General features: G+C 54.8%; 1 protein-coding gene across 1 annotated transcript in view; it reads right to left on the bottom strand.

Annotated features, from left to right (window-relative positions):
- The window catches only part of carmil2 (capping protein regulator and myosin 1 linker 2), a 323,518-nt gene that overhangs the window by 156,000 nt on the left and 149,469 nt on the right, over positions 1-18,049 (bottom strand). Inside the window, exons 8-9 of the mRNA XM_072518320.1 lie at positions 13,786-13,859; positions 3,060-3,135 (exon numbers count right to left, since the gene is read on the bottom strand). Coding sequence (XP_072374421.1) covers positions 3,060-3,135; positions 13,786-13,859 — 150 coding nt within the window. The remainder of the gene's footprint in view (positions 1-3,059; positions 3,136-13,785; positions 13,860-18,049) is intronic.

Raw genomic sequence — 18,049 nt, 5'->3', positions numbered from 1 at the left:
CATGTATATGCACGTCCTGCCCCTGGAGGCCCTTACTTGGAATTTGGGATTGTGACATCACATCTGCCAATGCAGCTATGTGACTTCAGGATAGCGTCCATTCAATGGGATGGGCTTACATGTACCACTCTATTGCAGCAATGGCACATCAACAATGCAGCAAGTGGTCAGTGGCAGATTGCATGCAGAGGTGGGCCTTGAGTGCTGCTATGGCAAGTGGACTCTGATTGTTAAAGGTATGGACAATGCACCAGTTAATAGTGACTGACAGTTAACTGCCAAGCAATTGTTTGTCCACTCAATCAGGCGTAGTGTCTGAGGCTGCTCTGCTTCGTCGGGGAAATAGTCAACTAACTGTAGAACCTGCACCAACCGGGCCTACAGCCCCAGACCAGAGTGAGGAAGATGCTGCCAGTGTTCGTCAAGATCACCTTAGCCCTCAATTATGACATGTCAGAATACTCCCAGGCTGGAGCGAGCAACATCACCAACATCTCTCAGCTTGCCATGAATTGCTGCATCCAAGAGGTCTTTGAGGTCATGTATGCGAGGAGAGGGGATTTCATTGTTTTCTGTCTAATCAGAGAGAAGCAGGGGAGCGGGAATGTGGCTTTGCCAGGATAGTGTGATTCCCAATGTTGAAGGGAATCAGCGACTGCATGCACGTATGTCTGCGGGTGCCACATCTCACTGGGGAGATGCACCATAACCATAAAGGATTCCACTCCCTGAATGTGCAGTTGACGTGCAACCATGTGCAAACGTCATTTTGGTGAATGCTCGTTATTCTGGCAGAATCCCGAGTGCTTTTATCCAGTTCCAGGCAGTGAATCTTCAAGCCATCACAATAAACCAGAAAGTGGCTGATTAGCAACAAGGGCTACCCACTCTACAAGTTTGCCACCTGACAATAGGTGGGCAGGGCTCACACAATGAGAGCCATGCTGAGACCATAAAAGTATGGAGTTAACCATTGGTCTTATCAAACAACAGCTCCACCACCTAGACCATTCTGGAGAGCGTTCCAGTACTCATAATAATAATCTTTATTGTCACAAGTAGGCTTACAGTAACACTGCAGTGAAGTTACTGTGAAAATCCCCTAGTCGCCACATTCAGAATGTCCAAATTACCTAACAGCACGTCTTTCGGGACTTGTGGGAGGAAACTGGAGCACCCGGAGGAAACCCACAAAGACAGGGGGAGAACATGCAGACTCCAAACAGACTGTGACCCAAGCCGGGAATCGATCCTGAGACCCTATCGCTATGAAGCAACAGTGCTAACCACTGTGCTACCGTGTCACCCTGGGCGTATCTCCAAATTCCTACTGGTCTGTTGCATCCTACACAAACTAGCAATCATGAGGATGCAGCCCTCACCACCAGGCTTTTGGTGAGTAGCTCAGGAGGAATAAGAAGAGGAAGAGGGGGAAGGAAAAAGGATGAAGAGAGGAAGATGAAAGGACAAAGAGGTGGTGGCGTAGTGGTATTGACATTGGACTAGTAAACCAGAAACCCAGGGTAATACTCTGGGGACCCAGGTTCAAATCCCACCATTGCAGATGGTTAAATTTGAATTCAGTAGAATAAAATCTGGAATTAAAAATCTAATAATAGCCATGAAGCCATTGCCGATTGTTGTAAAAAAAAACTCTGGTTCACTGATATCCTTTAGGGAAGGAAATCTGCCCTGCTTTTCCTGGTCTGACCTACAGACCCACAGCAATGGGGTCTGCCCCCTCAAGGACAATTAGGGTTGGGCAATAAATACTGGCACAGCCTGCGACGCCCACATCCCATGACTGACTTTTTAAAAAAATGAAGGGATGATGAGGTCGGGGAGGAGGACAAGGGGAGGAGGATGAGGGAGGGAGGCAATTGGGACATTATCACTCCAGACAGACTGTTCATGAGAGGCTCTTCAGACTCTGACTCTCCAAGAACATGCTCAAATCACTGTTGCTCCTCAATTTCCCACCATTTCCCCCTCTGTTACAATTACAATGTCCTCAAATGCCAAAATCCTGAAATGAACGACTCTATAAAACAATGATCCCATCGCATTTTTATTCCAACAACACTTCCATCTCAACTATTCAGCTTTTTACTTTCTCTTGCACGTGTCATTACCTGCCCTAGAGTTCTGACTTTATATTTGCTAACGGCATTACATCAAGCATGCGTGGGCTAATTGTGATTCCCAAGCTTGCAAATGAGCTTTACCCAATTTAGCCCTGTGCCTCGGTACCAGAGTTTGTATATTCTTCTATAACATCTCCTTCGGTCCACCTCCACCCAAACTAAAGACATTCCAAGTAAAGCAAGCGTTGCTCAGACATGCCTTTCCTGAATGTTAACTGTAGTTCACCTGCTCTGACAGGTAACACAAAGCAAACTTTATCTCCTAAAATAAGTGACCGTCAGCAGGCTGCTGAATTTTAAATGGAGAATCTCTTCCTTGGAAATCTCACTCCCCAACTCCCTCCAACACAATGCTTAAACTGATACAAGTGGAAATGTTTTTTTTCAGGATCTATTTCACCTCGGGAGGAGTTATAATTGTTAATTTGTGTAGAATAATGCTCGCTGGACATTTGGATTTAGAATGAGACCCACAGAGGTTCAGGAATGTCACTGAGTAATGCTGTCTTTGGCCGGATGTCTTCTGTTGCTGGCAAACAATATTGAAATACTCATACTGTATGCCTTTGATCTTTTCAGATTACCCTGGACATTGGGCAAACAGAAGAAAACGGGGCCGCATGGATCAGTCTGCAAGGGCCTGGTTCGCCATCAGTAACATGCTGGGTTGATATTTTGGCGTGTGAATATGTAGCACCAACATCAGTCAAATATCAGTTATTTCCTTGATTGCGTTCTGACTTTGGATCGCGCACAGGAAATAATTTGTAGTACAGTACTCACTGTGTTTAGTTGCAGTTCATTTCAATTTAAAGCCTCTCATATGCAGGCAGTAAACAAGTTTGCTTTCTAGACTTGACAGTAATGCCACCTGATTTTTGGTGTAAAACATCCAATTTGTCAAATAGGACTCACCAGCCGTAAATCCTTGGAAAACAGCTTTGTAAACCACTGGTTAAACGCCAAGGCTGCCACACTCAATGCCACATCTCTGCCAGACAGAAAAGTTAGTCATGTTTATTCAAGATAATAAACATCATTATGTATATTTAGAAAAGCAGAATGAATACGATCATTTCATTTCAGGCTTGGGGGATTTTTGGTAAGGTTTTCTTTCTGCTTGGTTTTCCTGCTCTCTTTACTCCTTTTGCTGGTACTCATGAGGGATCTGAGAATGGACGACCATAACTCTTCTTCTGGTTTTTCTCCCTCCCTCTAGAGAGTGACCTGTGATTTCCTACAACCTTCTCCATCCCAAGGGCAGAAGTAACTCCTCCAATGATGGAACTACCCATATCAACCTTTAGAAGGACCTGGATAACATATAACCATAGGATGATAAATAGTAGATAATGTTCTGAATGATGATTGCAACAAAAGCAAACTATTCCTCCTTGTTTTTTTTTAGATCTGCCTGCAGCCTTTGCCTGTTCCAGTTTTATCTATCTCATCATGTCTAGACTACCGGGAGCAATTCTCCGAGGCTGCTAGCCCCAGCCAAGATTCGTGGTGTGCCGTTGAATCGGGCAAGAGGGGCAAATCGGATTCTCGCTGGGTGTCAAACCATTTGCAAGTCTCCCGGCCACCAGCCAATCTACATACATTTATATATAATTACCGGTGTTTGCTCCCGACCCGCCAGCTGGAAGTCCCATGGAGCCAATCTCTCCTGGTCCTAACAAGTGGGGACCAGGCACCTTGGACTCCAAAGAGAGCAAGGGGGTACCCTTTCTACACTTACCTCCAGGGTGCTGGGGAGTGTCCTTCAGGGAGATGGAGGTCAGAGGGAGCTCGCGCTGGGCTGGAGTAGCTCAGGTGGGGTATCTTTCCCAGGATGGGAGTCATATGGCAGGCCTTCCCTATGTAGCTTTGGAAATCATTCACCTCTCTTTCAGCATGTCAAGCTGTAGTTAAAAGTCTTCCCTCTGATGTGTTGTAACCCTTTGATGTCTCTCCCTGCACATCAAGTTCAAAGATCTGACAGATGAAGGTGGAAGTCTTCCCTCTGCAGCCTGGAAACCCTTTGATGCCTCTCCCAGCATGTCAAGTTCAAAGATCTGTCAGATGAAGGTAAAAGTCTTCCCTTTGATGTATTGGAAAACTTTTAAATGCTTTTTTTTTTGGTCAATTTCATTCCCCTTTAACCTTTTCAAGCCTCCGGATATGCTGTGAAGACTAAAAGCTATGAGCTGCATTGTTTACATTTAATTTCATGGTTTATTACCTTTTACAGGCCTCTTGATTGACAGGTCCCAGCTATTTCAAAGGAGGGTAACCGTTGTTTCTTTTTATTGCTCTTCACGGTCCATTAACTCTGAAGTGCTTCCTCTTTTGAACAGGTATTGTTTCTAACCACAGTTTGTTTTTAAAAAGGGCTGTGTCTTTGTTCGAAAGGGCTTCCTGGAAAGACTAGGCACCCAATCTAAGTGCTTCTCCCACACCTGGTCTGTAGAGAGGGTACTAACTCCCTTGCCCTATCTCAGAGTCCATGGCGTCAGGTTGGCACTGCCAAGTGGCGGGCCTGAAGGAGGAATGGGATGGCATTTGGAGAGCCCTTAACAGGGTGTCGCTCACTTGGGGGCATGGTTCTCTTGCCAGCAATTTGAAGGGGAGGAGGGCCTTGCCAGCAATTGGAGGCGGGGGGGGTGGGGTGGTGGCAGCACTGTTATTCTGAGATTGCTGCACCCGATCTCTGAGCAGCGGGACCTGTCAGCAAGTTTAGGCTCCATACGTCTCAACCCGTGCCGCTCCAAAAATGTTCCCGAGTGCTGTTGAATAATACCTGACTAGCGCTGCCAGGGCGAGTGGGAAATGCACCAATTTTCTCACTGGTGGCAGCACTTGTTTTTATTCAGAGAATCAGGGTCATCGTTTACAGTGACTTATTTTCCTGCTCCCACATGGTTACCTCTGGTGTTCCCCAAAGGTCTATCCTTGGTCCTCTCCTGCTTCTCATCTACGTGCTGCCCCTCAACATCATCTGAAGGCGCAGTGTTAGTTTTCACTGACAGCACCCAGCTTTACGTCATCACCACTTCTCGTGACTCTTCCACTGTTACTAGCTCTGTAAAATCGCTCATCTTCAGCCCCTGTCTCAGATCATCTGCTCCTGAAACCCTCATTCATGACTTAGTTACCTTTCGACTCAACTATGTGACTTTCTGTCATATATGTTTTATAATGTTCCTGTGAACGCCTTGGGACATTTCGTCAGATTCAAGGGGTTCTATAAATATGTTGTTGTTGCTCGCACAACATTAGTGCCAGTGAATTGCCATCACATCCATGATAGCACTCAGTCATAAAGAATGGCCAGTGGAGGGTAGCCAGCATCAATGGAACTGTATCAACAACAAGAGTAGCTTCAAGAACAAATGGGTGGGGGGGGAATTAAAACTATTCAAATAACGATCTGGGGCGTCATTCTCCGACCCCCAGAGGGTCGGAGAATGGCCGTTGGCCGCCGTGAATCCCGCCCCCGCCGAAGTCTCCGAAGGGAGAAAAGTCAGCGGGGCGTTAATGTCGCCGCTGCCGCGGAGAATGTCACGGGTCTGCGCAAGGCAGCCGATTTTCGGCCTGCCGATATTCTCCCTTCCGGATGGGCCGAAGTCCCGTCGACGTGATGACCGTTCATGTCGACGTGAATCAAACCTCCTTTTCATCGGCGTGACCCGGTGCTCCAGGCTCACGCCGACCAGCGTGGAGGTGAGTGACGGCCTGGGGGGTTGGCTCTGGGCAGGAAATGGTGTGGCCGCAGTCTGATTGCGTGAGGAGAGGTGTGTCTCGGGTTGTGTGTGTGTGTGTGCGGCGGGGGGGGGGGGGGGGGGGGGGGGGGGGGGAGTAGGCTGGGCTCCGGGGGAGTGCCGGGAGGGGGGTCCGTGCCGGGGTGGAGGTTGGGGGTTGGGCGGGGTCCGTGCTGGGGTGGAGGTTTGGGGGGGTCCGTGCCGGGGTGGAGGTTGGGGGGGGGTCCGTGCTGGGGTGGAGGTTGGTGGTTGGGGGGGGTCCGTGCTGGGGTGGAGGTTGGGGGGGGTCCGTGCCGGGGTGGAGGTTGGGTGGGGGTCCATGCTGGGGTGGAGGTTGGGGGTTGGGGGGGGGTCCGTGCTGGGGTGGAGGTTGGGGGTTGGGGGGGGTCCGTGCTGGGGTGGAGGTTGGGGGGGTCCGTGCCGGGGTGGAGGTTGGGGGGGGGGGTCCGCGCTGGGGTGGAGGTTGGGGGTTGGGGGGGGGGTCCGTGCTGGGGTAGAGGTTGGGGGTTGGGGGGGGGTCCGTGCTGGGGTGGAGGTTGGGGGGGTCCGTGCCGGGGTGGAGGTTGGAGGGGGTCCGTGCTGGGGTGGAGGTTGGGGGTTGGGGGGGGGTCCGTGCTGGGGTGGAGCTTGGGGGTTGGGGGGGGTCCGTGCTGGGGTGGAGGTTGGGGGGGGTCCGTGCCGAGGAGGGGGATGGGAGGGCAAGTGAGTTGGTCCACCTGGCCAGGTGCCAGCCTCCAACAGGTCAGACAGGGAGGAAGGCGTCGAGCGAGGGAACCGTGGTTTACCAAGGAAGTGGAATCTCTTGTTAAGAGGAAGAAGGAGGCCTATGTGAAGATGAAGTGTGAAGTTTCGGTTGGGGCGATGGATAGTTACAAGGTAGCGAGGAAGGATCTAAAGAGAGAGCTAAGACGAGCAAGGAGGGGACATGAGAAGTATTTGGCAGGAAGGATCAAAGAAAACCCAAAAGCTTTCTATAGGTATGTCAGGAATAAGCGAATGACTAGGGAAAGAGTAGGACCAGTCAAGGACAGGGATGGGAAATTGTGTGTGGAGTCTGAAGAGATAGGCGAGATACTAAATGAATATTTTTCGTCAGTATTCACTCAGGAAAAAGATAATGTTGTGGATGAGAATGCTGAGCCCCAGGCTAATAGAATAGATGGCATTGAGGTACGTAGGGCAGAGGTGTTGGCAATTCTGGACAGGCTGAAAATAGATAAGTCCCCGGGACCTGATGGGATTTATCCTAGGATTCTATGGGAGGCCAGGGAAGAGATTGCTGGACCTTTGGCTTTGATTTTTATGTCATCATTGGCTACAGGAATAGTGCCAGAGGACTGGAGGACAGCAAATGTGGTCCCTTTGTTCAAAAAGGGGAGCAGAGACAACCCGGCAACTATAGGCCGGTGAGCCTCACGTCTGTAGTGGGTAAAGTCTTGGAGGGGATTGTAAGAGACAAGATTTATAATCATCTAGATAGGAATAATATGATCAGGGATAGTCAGCATGGCTTTGTGAAGGGTAGGTCATGCCTCACAAACCTTATTGAGTTCTTTGAGAAGGTGACTGAACAGGTAGACGAGGGTAGAGCAGTTGATGTGGTGTATATGGATTTCAGCAAAGCGTTTGATAAGGTTCCCCACGGTAGGCTATTGCAAAAAATACGGAGGCTGGGGATTGAGGGTGATTTAGAGATGTGGATCAGAAATTGGCTAGCTGAAAGAAGACAGAGGGTGGTGGTTGATGGGAAATGTTCAGAATGGAGTACAGTCACAAGTGGAGTACCACAAGGATCTGTTCTGGGGCCGTTGCTGTTTGTCATTTTTATCAATGACCTAGAGGAAGGCGCAGAAGGGTGGGTGAGTAAATTTGCAGACGATACTAAAGTCGGTGGTGTTGTCGATAGTGTGGAAGGATGTAGCAGATTACAGAGGGATATAGATAAGCTGCAGAGCTGGGCCGAGAGGTGGCAAATGGAGTTTAATGTAGAGAAGTGTGAGGTGATTCACTTTGGAAGGAATAACAGGAATGCGGAATATTTGGCTAATGGTAAAGTTCTTGAAAGTGTGGATGAGCAGAGGGATCTAGGTGTCCATGTACATAGATCCCTGAAAGTTGCCACCCAGGTTGATAGGGTTGTGAAGAAGGCCTATGGAGTGTTGGCCTTTATTGGTAGAGGGATTGAGTTCCGGAGTCGGGAGGTCATGTTGCAGCTGTACAGAACTCTGGTACGGCCGCATTTGGAGTATTGCGTACAGTTCTGGTCACCGCATTATAGGAAGGACGTGGAGGCTTTGGAGCGGGTGCAGAGGAGATTTACCAGGATGTTGCCTGGTATGGAGGGAAAATCTTACGAGGAAAGGCTGATGGACTTGAGGTTGTTTTCGTTGGAGAGAAGAAGGTTAAGAGGAGACTTAATAGAGGCATACAAAATGATCAGGGGGTTGGATAGGGTGGACAGTGAGAGCCTTCTCCCGCGGATGGATATGGCTGGCACGAGGGGACATAACTTTAAACTGAGGGGTAATAGATATAGGACAGAGGTCAGAGGTAGGTTCTTTACGCAAAGAGTAGTGAGGCCGTGGAATGCCCTACCTGCTACAGTAGTGAACTCGCCAACATTGAGGGCATTTAAAAGTTTATTGGATAAACATATGGATGATAATGGCATAGTGTAGGTTGGATGGCTTTTGTTTCGGTGCAACATCGTGGGCCGAAGGGCCTGTACTGCGCTGTATTGTTCTATGTTCTATGTTCTAGTTGGACCCATGCGGTCCATGCCACCTGGCTGGGGGGAGGAGGGGATATGGGCAATGATGACATGTCGTCGTTCCCCTCCCCCCCACCAGGCCGTCATGTTTTCAGATCATCCAGCGATGTTGGCCGCCGTGGTGGCAGCCGCTCATGTCTATGTTGCCCTGGATGAGGAGGAGGAGGAGCGTGCCAGAGAGGCGGCGCAGGCTGCCGCAGAGGGGCAGGCGGCAGCCGCCCAGGCTGGAGGGACACCTGACCGACAGGACGAGGAGGGGGAGGAGGACGTCGCGGCCCCACGGCAAAGGAGGCACCCGAGGGCGCCCCGTGTGTACCGGCCCCGGCAGTCATACCAGGACCTCACGGACCGGGAATGCAGGAGGAGACTCCGGATGAGCCGGGAAACCGTGGCACACATCTGCCACCTGCTGGCACACCTGTCACCGCGTGGCACTGGCAGGGGACACCCTCTCCCCGTGTCCGTCAAGGTTACGGTGGCCCTGAACTTTTATGCAACGGGGTCATTCCAGGCACCGAGTGGGGACCTGTCCGGCATATCGCAGACATCGGTGCACCGGTGCATCCGGGCAGTGACAGATGCCCTATATGCCATGGCGCACCGCTACATCCGCTTCCCCGTGGACCGGGTCAGCCAAGATGCCCGGGCCGTGGGCTTCTCTGCCGTGGCCGGGTTCCCCATGGTCCAGGGCGCGATTGATGGGATGCACGTCGCCGTGCGGCCACCTGCAGATAACAGGGCCGTGTTCACTAATAGGAAGGGGACCTATTCGATGAACGTACAGGTGGTCTGCGACCACCGCATGATGATCCTGCACGTCTGCGCCCGTCACCCAGGCAGTGTACACGACTCATTTGTGTTGTCGCGGTCATCCATCCCCGGCATGTACGAGGGACGCCATCCCCGGCTGAGGGGCTGGTTGCTGGGCGACAGGGGCTACCCATTGCGATCGTGGCTGATGACGCCTATACGGAGGCCACGCAATGAGGCGGAGAACCGCTACAATGATGCCCATGTAGCGACAAGGGGAGTGATCGAGAGGTGCTTTGGCGTGCTGAAGATGCGTTTCAGGTGCCTGGACCTCTCTGGGGGCGCCCTCCAGTATCGGTCAGATAGGGTCGGCCGCATCATTGTGGTGTGCTGCGTCCTGCACAACATAGCCCAGCAGAGGGGCGATGTGCCGCAGGCAGAGGAGGGCGGAGTGGAGGAGCAGCAGGAAGAGGCGCAGTCCTCCCCAGATGAGGGGGATGGGGGCAATGGTCAGGGCAGACGGGGTAGACACAGGCGGGTGGCTGTCCACCGTTACCGGCTGGCCCAGCGGGCACGGGACAGACTGATAGACGCCCGCTTCACTGACTAGATGGGCGTGGGAATCGGGTAGTATGGCCACAGACCGCACACCATGGCAACAGCCGACCACCCACACCCCCCACCCATCCACCCACCCAGCACCCTCACCCCCCTCCCCAACCCCACCCACCCCACCCGCATGCACACCCCCCCCCCCCCCCATTGCCGATCCACCTGCGGCACAACGGGCCGGGCTCACACAGTTGCGGGTGGACGCGTGTCTATGGAGGATGATGACAACCCGCCCTGCGATGAGCTCCTGGCTCTACATCGTTGGACTATGTCTGACCCATGGCCACAGTACCACCATCCACCCGGACCATCCCTGCATGCGGCTGTGACACTGCAGCGCACGGTCCCGTCCTCTGCCCGGGGGATGTTGATGGCGGCCCAGGGGGAAGGGGGCAGACTCACCTGGGGCTGAGGTAAGACCACCCCTCACACACACACTTGCGCTCAATGTACATGACACCCCCGCACACTTTGGACAGAGCACAAAGGCAGCTTCGGTAGGTGTAACATTGACTTTAATAACGAAAGGAGTTCATGCACGTGCCCTAGCACCTAAAACTCATCTGTGCCCTGCACCCGTGCCATCTTACTCAGTGTCTAATTGTTTGGCCTTACGGGCCCTTTGACTACGTCTACGTGGTTCCCCAGACGGTACAGCAGAACTGGAGGTGGACTCCTGTGATTCCTGCCCTCTGACACTGGATCCCTTTGGCGGCCGTTTCCTGGGGCGTCCTGGCCTAGATGGGCCAGGCTGTGGCCCGGGCGACTGGGATGGCGAGCTGCCAGCCTGTCCTGCCCGTTGCCCACCCGATGCACCTGGGACGGAAGGGGGGGGAGTCCGAGGTGTCGCGGTGTACCGGGACCTCCCCTATAGAGGGAGCCGGGACGGACCACACCACCTCCTCCTCCCTCGGGGTGCCCGATGGCCCCCAGGCCTCTACATGGGTGGGGGATGCGAACGGACTGGCCATCCGACGCCCCCCCGACATCTGGCGCTGCCAGTCCTAGAGGCCCGTGCTGGTATCGACAGGGGTCTGCAGGTTTGCAGCCATGGAGCCCAGGGGGTTGGCAAACCCTGTCTGTGACAGTGCGACGCCGGCTCGCACATGGCCACTGGCGCCGATGCCCTCAGCGATGGCCTGCTGAGACTGGGCCATGGCCTGCGGAGAGTGGGCCATGGCCTGCGGAGACTGGGCCATGGCCTGCAGAGACTGGGCCATGGCCTGCAGAGACTGGGCCATGGCCTGCTGAGACTGGGCCATGGCCTGCTGAGACTGGGCCATGGCCTGCTGAGACTGGGCCATGGCCTGCTGAGACTGGGCCACGGCCTGCAGAGACTGGGCTATGGCGTTGAGCGCCTCTGCCATCTGGCGCTGGCACTGGCTCATGGCCTCCTGTGAGAGGGCAGCCATTTCCTGGGCCACAGACGCCGCCTGCACGGAAGGCCCCAGACCTCGCAAACCGTTCCCCATGTCTGACACCGTCGCACCCATTGCCTCCACCGCGGACGCCACCCGTGCGGTGTCAGCCTGGGTGGCACGCATGACCGGCACCACTCCCAGCTCCTGGACGCGGGTGGACTCCTAAACCTGCGACCGCAGCCGCCGCAAGCCGCCCGTCACCCTCTTCGCTCGTCTCCGGGTCGGTGGTTGCATCGGATCTACGTGTGGGTGTGGTAACTACAGGAACCCGGGATCCATCTGGGCGGCAGATGTTCGCTTGGGCTGGGCTGCCCTCCGACCGCCCGGCTCCTCTGCTGCTCCTACCTCCACCTGCTGTACCGGGACGGCTGTGTTGTGCGCACCAGTGAGTGTACCAGACGCCTCATCACTAAAGTGCCCAACCGTGGTGAGTGTTTCTGCGATGGTGGAGGGTGTTGGTGACAGCAGTGGCGTTGTGTCGTGCTCTTCGTCCCACTCTGAGTCCATGGCACTTTGGGGTGGGGGTTCGTCTCCACTCATCCACTCTGACTCACTGTCCGGTATTTCGTCTTCCTGGGTAGTGCTGTCCCGGGTAGGGGTGTCCTGGGTAGTGCTGTCCCGGGTAGGTGTGTCCTGGGTAGTGGTGTCCTGGGTAGTGGTGTCCTGGCTCGGATGTGACGGGGGCCTGTGGCTGCCCCCCTCATCGCTGGGTGGTCGCTCCCGCACGTGACGGGGGTGTCGTCTCCCTGTTGCTCCAGGTCTCTCCGTCTCCCGTGGTCTCCGAGGGGCATCCTGCGGGCGTCGCATGCTGGAGGGTGCGGGTCTCTCCGTCTCCCGTGGTCTCCGAGGGGCATCCTGCGGGCGTCGCATGCTGGAGGGTCCGGGTCTCTCCGTCTCCCGTGGTCTCCGAGGGGCATCCTGCGGGCGTCGATGCTGGAGGGTCCGGGTCTCTCCGTCTCCCGTGGTCTCCGAGGGGCATCCTGCGGGCGTCGCATGCTGGAGGGTGCGGGTCTCTCCGTCTCCCGTGGTCTCCGAGGGGCATCCTGCGGGCGTCGCATGCTGGAGGGTCCGGGTCTCTCCGTCTCCCGTGGTCTCCGAGGGGCATCCTGCGGGCGCGATGCTGGAGGGTCCGGGTCTCTCCGTCTCCCGTGGTCTCCGAGGGGCATCCTGCGGGCGTCGCATGCTGGAGGGTGCGGGTCTCTCCGTCTCCCGTGGTCTCCGAGGGGCATCCTGCGGGCGTCGCATGCTGGAGGGTCCGGGTCTCTCCGTCTCCTGTGGTCTCCGAGGGGCATCCTGCGGGCGGTCTGCATCTGCGGGGATGGGTGCCTGGACGTTTGGTCCTGCGATACACAATGAAGCATGCATGGTTAGACATCAGGCAGTGATCAGGTGATACGGGGAGGGGGATATCGGGGACGGGGGATATGGGGGATATGGGGGAGGGGGGGATATGGGGGAGGGGGGATATGGGGGAGGGGGGGATATGGGGGAGGGGGGGATATGGGGGAGGGGGGATATGGGGGATATGGGGGGATATGGGGAGGGGGGAATATGGGGGAGGCTCACCCTGCCTGCTCTGACGAGGTCGTTCACCTTCTTGTGGCACTGGGTGCCTGTCCGTGGTGTCAGGGCCACAGCGGTGACGGCCTCTGCCACTTCCCTCCACAGACGCCGGCTGTGGCGTGGGGCAACTCTGCGGCCGTGCCCGGGATACAGGGCGTCCCTCCTCTGCTCCACCGCGTCCAGGAACGCCTCCACATCGCGTGACTCGAACCTCGGGGCTGAGCGGCGGCCAGCCATCAAGTCGGGTGTTGCGGTCGGCTGTTCCGGTCGGGTGGGGGGGAGCAGCGCGGCCTTATGAGCCGTCACACCGTGCAGCGCGTATGAAGCTGCACGGCGTGAACCACTGCGCAAGCGCGGATCCCGTTACGTCGCTGCTAGCCCATTTCGGGCCGGAGACTATCGACCCATTTTTCCGACGTGACGTAAGTCGGATTTGCGCCGTTTTTTGCGCCGATCGGCGGACTTTCCGCCGATAACGGAGAATTTCGCCCCAGGTGCAGGAAATATATTTTTGCACACCTTGTATCTTTGCTCATATCCTTATCGATTTAAATTATTTTTGATTCTAATCCCACGATAATGGACTACGTATGCCCAGTATCCACCTGCAGTCAATGGGACTCAATATAGGATGGGACAACACCACCCATTTTGAGCTACCAACAAAGACAAATTTGTACTCCTATTTCTGAGCTGATCGAGGTTGAGCCCATTGATAGAAACTTTTCTTTTAATTTTAGTTTACGCAAATGATTTGAAAGAAAGGAGTGGCCTGAACTCACCTCGAGTCCAAGTGGCTGAAATCTAGCAGATTAAACTCCTTGGTATTCTGGCTGTGGTAGATGGTGTCTACATCCTTGAGGGAGAAAAAAAAAAGAGAGAAGCCAGTTAACTGATCACATTTGAATCTTGTCACTAAAAGTCACAGTTCTCAAGGCAGACTAATTATGCACATCAGCTTCAAGAGAATTTACTTTTTAAAAGGTCATGTTGAAGACACCTGGGCTAAGAGAGATAAATTAGGAAGTTATAGACACATTCAGCAGTGGGAAAGTTACTCGGATCTGTTCTTCAGGACAGTCACTGAGCATTTGGACAAATATAAGTTGGGGTGGGATCCTCCAGGACGCGAGACCCGTGTTTCTTGGGCGCAAACCGTTCGCTGGTGCCCTTGTCAGGTGGAGGGGTGAGGGGGTGTTCCTGGGGGCCTCCCCGAGGTTTGGGGGTGGCAGGGAGGCAAAGTCTAAACTAGAAGAGAGAGATCGGGGCAGCTAGACAAAATGGCGTCCCAATCTGCGAGGAACCTTTCCTGCTGGGCTTGCCAGCAGGAAGTTACTCTAAGTGCGGCTTCAGCAGAGAGAAACTCCCCAAGGCCAAAATAACCGACAAAGGGCCATTGAATAATCATGATGCTCCCATGTGGTCGTCACCACTGTTTGTATAATAGTTGTATCAGAGGTAATAAGTTAAGGCTCCTGTACTACAGGTATGGGGGTAGATCCCTGCCTGCTGGCTCAGCCCAGTAGACGGAGTATAAATGTGTGTGCACACTGAACAGTCCCATTTCTGGTAGCAGCTGCAAGAGGCTAAACATCTCTCCTTAATAAAGCCTCGATTACTCTCTACTCTCGTCTCATCGTAATTGATAGTGCATCAATTTATTAAGCAGAGATATTGCAGCGATGAAACTGCGCATCAAGCCTAATCGCCTACAGCTGCACCCGCAAGCAGCCAACGCCACGTCGGCCTTCGACCACTGGCTCACTTGTTTCGAGAGCTACCTCCGTTCTGCAATGGACCAACCCTCGGACGCACAGAAGCTCCAGGTCCTTTACTCCCAGTGAGCTCCGATTTCCCCTTATCTGGGATGCGCCTACTTACACGGAAGCAATGGAGCTCCTGAAAGGACATTATATTCGTCCGATCAACAAACTGCACGCCAGGCACCTCCTGTCCACGAGACAGCAACTCCCCGGTGAGTCTTTAGACGATTTCTGGCATGTCCTGCACATCCTGGCGAGGAACGGTGATTGCCAGGCAGTTTTGGCAGTCGAACATACTGAACTTCTAATCAGGGACACTTTTGTTACGGGCATGGGGTCAGTGTACATCCGCCAGCGCCTATTAGAAGGGGGTACGCTCGACCTTGCGGCAACCAGGCAGCTCGCAAACTCACTGACTGTTGCCTCCCGTAACGTACAGTTGTACGCTCTCGACCGCATGGCACCCTCATGGACATCGTGGGCCCCACCAGCTTCCGCCCCCAGCCCACCCCAAGCCGGCAGCCAGCCAACCCCGGGGGGGGGGGCCCAAATGCTACTTCTGCGGTCAGACCAAACACCCCCAGCAGCGCTGCCCAGCGCGGAGTGTAAACTGCAAGGCCTGCGGAAAGAAAGGACATTTTGCTGCTGTATGCCAGGCCCGGTCGATCGCTGTAATTTCTAGGCCCAGCGTTCCTGCACCTCCCATGTGCGGCCTGTGGGCGCCGCCATCTTCCTCCCAGCAGACCACGTGCGGCCCGTGGGTGCTGCCATCTTTAACGCCGCCCGCCATGTGCGCCCCGTGGGTGCCGCCATCTTCGGCGCCATTTTGGACGGCACCTCAGGACCCCGGTTTATCGGGAACTTCGTCTGGCCGTTCATCGCCTGCCACCGCCGCCGACCAGCCCGGGGCCTACCAGCACCAGCCGCAGCTCGCCTCCATCACGCTCGACCAGTCCCGGCCTCACAACCTCACAACCGCGACAACGACGGTGAAAGTTGATAGGCACAAGACTTCCTGCCTTCTTGACTCCGGGAGCATGGAAAGTTTCATCCACCCCTCTACGGTAAGGCGCTGCTCCCTCGCGGTACACCCCGTGACCCAGAGAATCTCCCTGGCCTCCGGATCCCATTCCGTGGAAATCCGGGGGTACTGCATCGCCACCCTTACCGTCCCGGGCGTAGAGTTCAGCAACTTCCGACTCTACGTCCTCCCCAACCTCTGCGGTGCCCTGTTACTCGGCCTGGACTTCCAGTGCAACCTCCAGAGCCTAACTCTAAAATTCGGCAGACCTCTACCACCCCTTACTGTATGCGGCCTCACGACCCTTAAGGTCGACCCACCTTCCCTGTTTGTAAACCTCACCCCGGATTGCAAACCCGTCGCCACCAGGAGCAGGCGGTACAGTGCCCAGGGCAGGACCTTCATCAGGTCGGAGGTCCAGCGGCTGCTGCGGGAAGGTATAATTGAGGCCAGCAACAGCCCCCGGAGAGCCCAAGTGGTAGTAATAAAGACTGGGGAGAAACGCAGGATGGTTATTGACTACAGTCAGACCATCAATCGGTACACGCAGCTCGACGCGTACCCCCTCCCACGCATATCTGATATGGTCAATCAGATTGCACAGAACCGGGTCTTTTCTACAGTGGACGTGAAATCTGCCTACCACCAGCTCACCATCCGCAAGGCGGACCGCCTGTACACCGCGTTCGAAGCAGACGGCCGCCTTTACCACTTCATTAGGGTTCCCTTCGGCGTCACTAACGGGGTCTCGGTCTTCCAATGTGAGATGGACCGAATCGTTGACCGGTACGGGCTGTGGGCCACCTTCCTCATCAGCTGCCGCCATGACCAGCAGGACCACGGCGCTAACCTTTTCAAATTTCTCCACACCGCCAAACTCCTGAACCTCACGTACAATAAGGAGAAGTGCGTGTTCCGCACCAACCGCTTAGCCATCCTTGGCTACGTTGTGGAAAATGGAGTTCTAGTGCCCGACCCTGACCTCTTGCGCCCCCTCATGGAATTCCCACTCCCCCACTGCCCAAAGGCCCTGAAACGATGCCTGGGGATTTTCTCCTATTATGCCCAGTGGGTCCCTAATTATGCATGCAGTTATGTCCACCCACTCATCCACTCCACAGTTTTCCCCCTGACGGCTGAGGCCCACCAGGCCTCCAACCGTACCAAGGCTGACATCGCCAAGGCCACGATGCATGCGGTCGACGAGACCCTCCCCTTTCAGGTCGAGAGCGATGCATCGGACATCGCTCTGGCCGCCACCCTCAACCAGGCAGGCAGGCCCGTGGCATTCTTTTCCCGCACCCTCCATGCCTCCGAAATTCGGCACTCCTCTGTCGAAAAGGAGGCCCAAGCCATCGTAGAAGCTATGCGGCATTGGAGGCATTACCTGGCCGGCAGGAGATTCACTTTCCTCACTGACCAACGGTCAGTTGCCTTCATGTTTAATAATACACATGGGGCAAGATCAAAAATGATAAAATCTTAAGGTGGAGGATCGAGCTCTCCACCTACAATTACGAGATTTTGTATCGCCCTGGGAAGTTCAGCGAGCCCTCCGATGCCCTATCCCAAGGTACATGTGCCAGCGCACAAGTGGACCGACTCCGTGCCCTACACGATGGTCTCTGTCACCCAGGGGTCACCCGGTTCTTTCACTTCATAAAGGCCCGCAACCTGCCCTACTCCATTGAGGAGGTCAGGGCTGTCACCAGAGACTGCCAGGTCTGCGCGGAGTGCAAACTGCACTCCTACCGGCCAGACCGAGTGCACCTGGTGATGGCCTCCCGCTGCTTTGAACGCCTCAGCATGGACTTCAAAGGGCCCCTCCCCTCCACCGACCGAAACATGTACTTCCTGAACGTGGTCGATGAATACTCCAGATTCCCCTTCGCCATCCCATGCCCCGATATGACGTCTGCCACAGTCATTAAAGCACTCAACACCATCTTCGCCCTGTTCGGTTTCCCAGCTTGCGTCCACAGCGACCGGGGATCCTCCTTTATGAGTGATGAGCTGCGTCAGTTCCTGCTCAGCAAGGGCATTGCCTCGAGCAGGACGACCAGCTACAACCCCTGGGGAAACGGGCAGGTGGAGAGAGAGAATGGGACGGTCTGGAAGTCCTGCTGGCCCTGCGGTCTAAAAATCTCCCGGTCTCCTGCTGACAGGAGGTCCTCCCCGACGTGCTCCACTCCATCTGATCGCTACTCTGCACTGTGACTAATGAAACCCCCCATGAACATCTCCTTGCCTTCCCTAGGATGT

This window comes from Scyliorhinus torazame, chromosome 10 (assembly GCF_047496885.1).
Source record: "Scyliorhinus torazame isolate Kashiwa2021f chromosome 10, sScyTor2.1, whole genome shotgun sequence".
NCBI lineage: Eukaryota > Metazoa > Chordata > Chondrichthyes > Carcharhiniformes > Scyliorhinidae > Scyliorhinus > Scyliorhinus torazame.
Note: the sequence above shows the minus strand (reverse complement) of the source record. Positions and strands in the feature narration are given on the sequence as shown.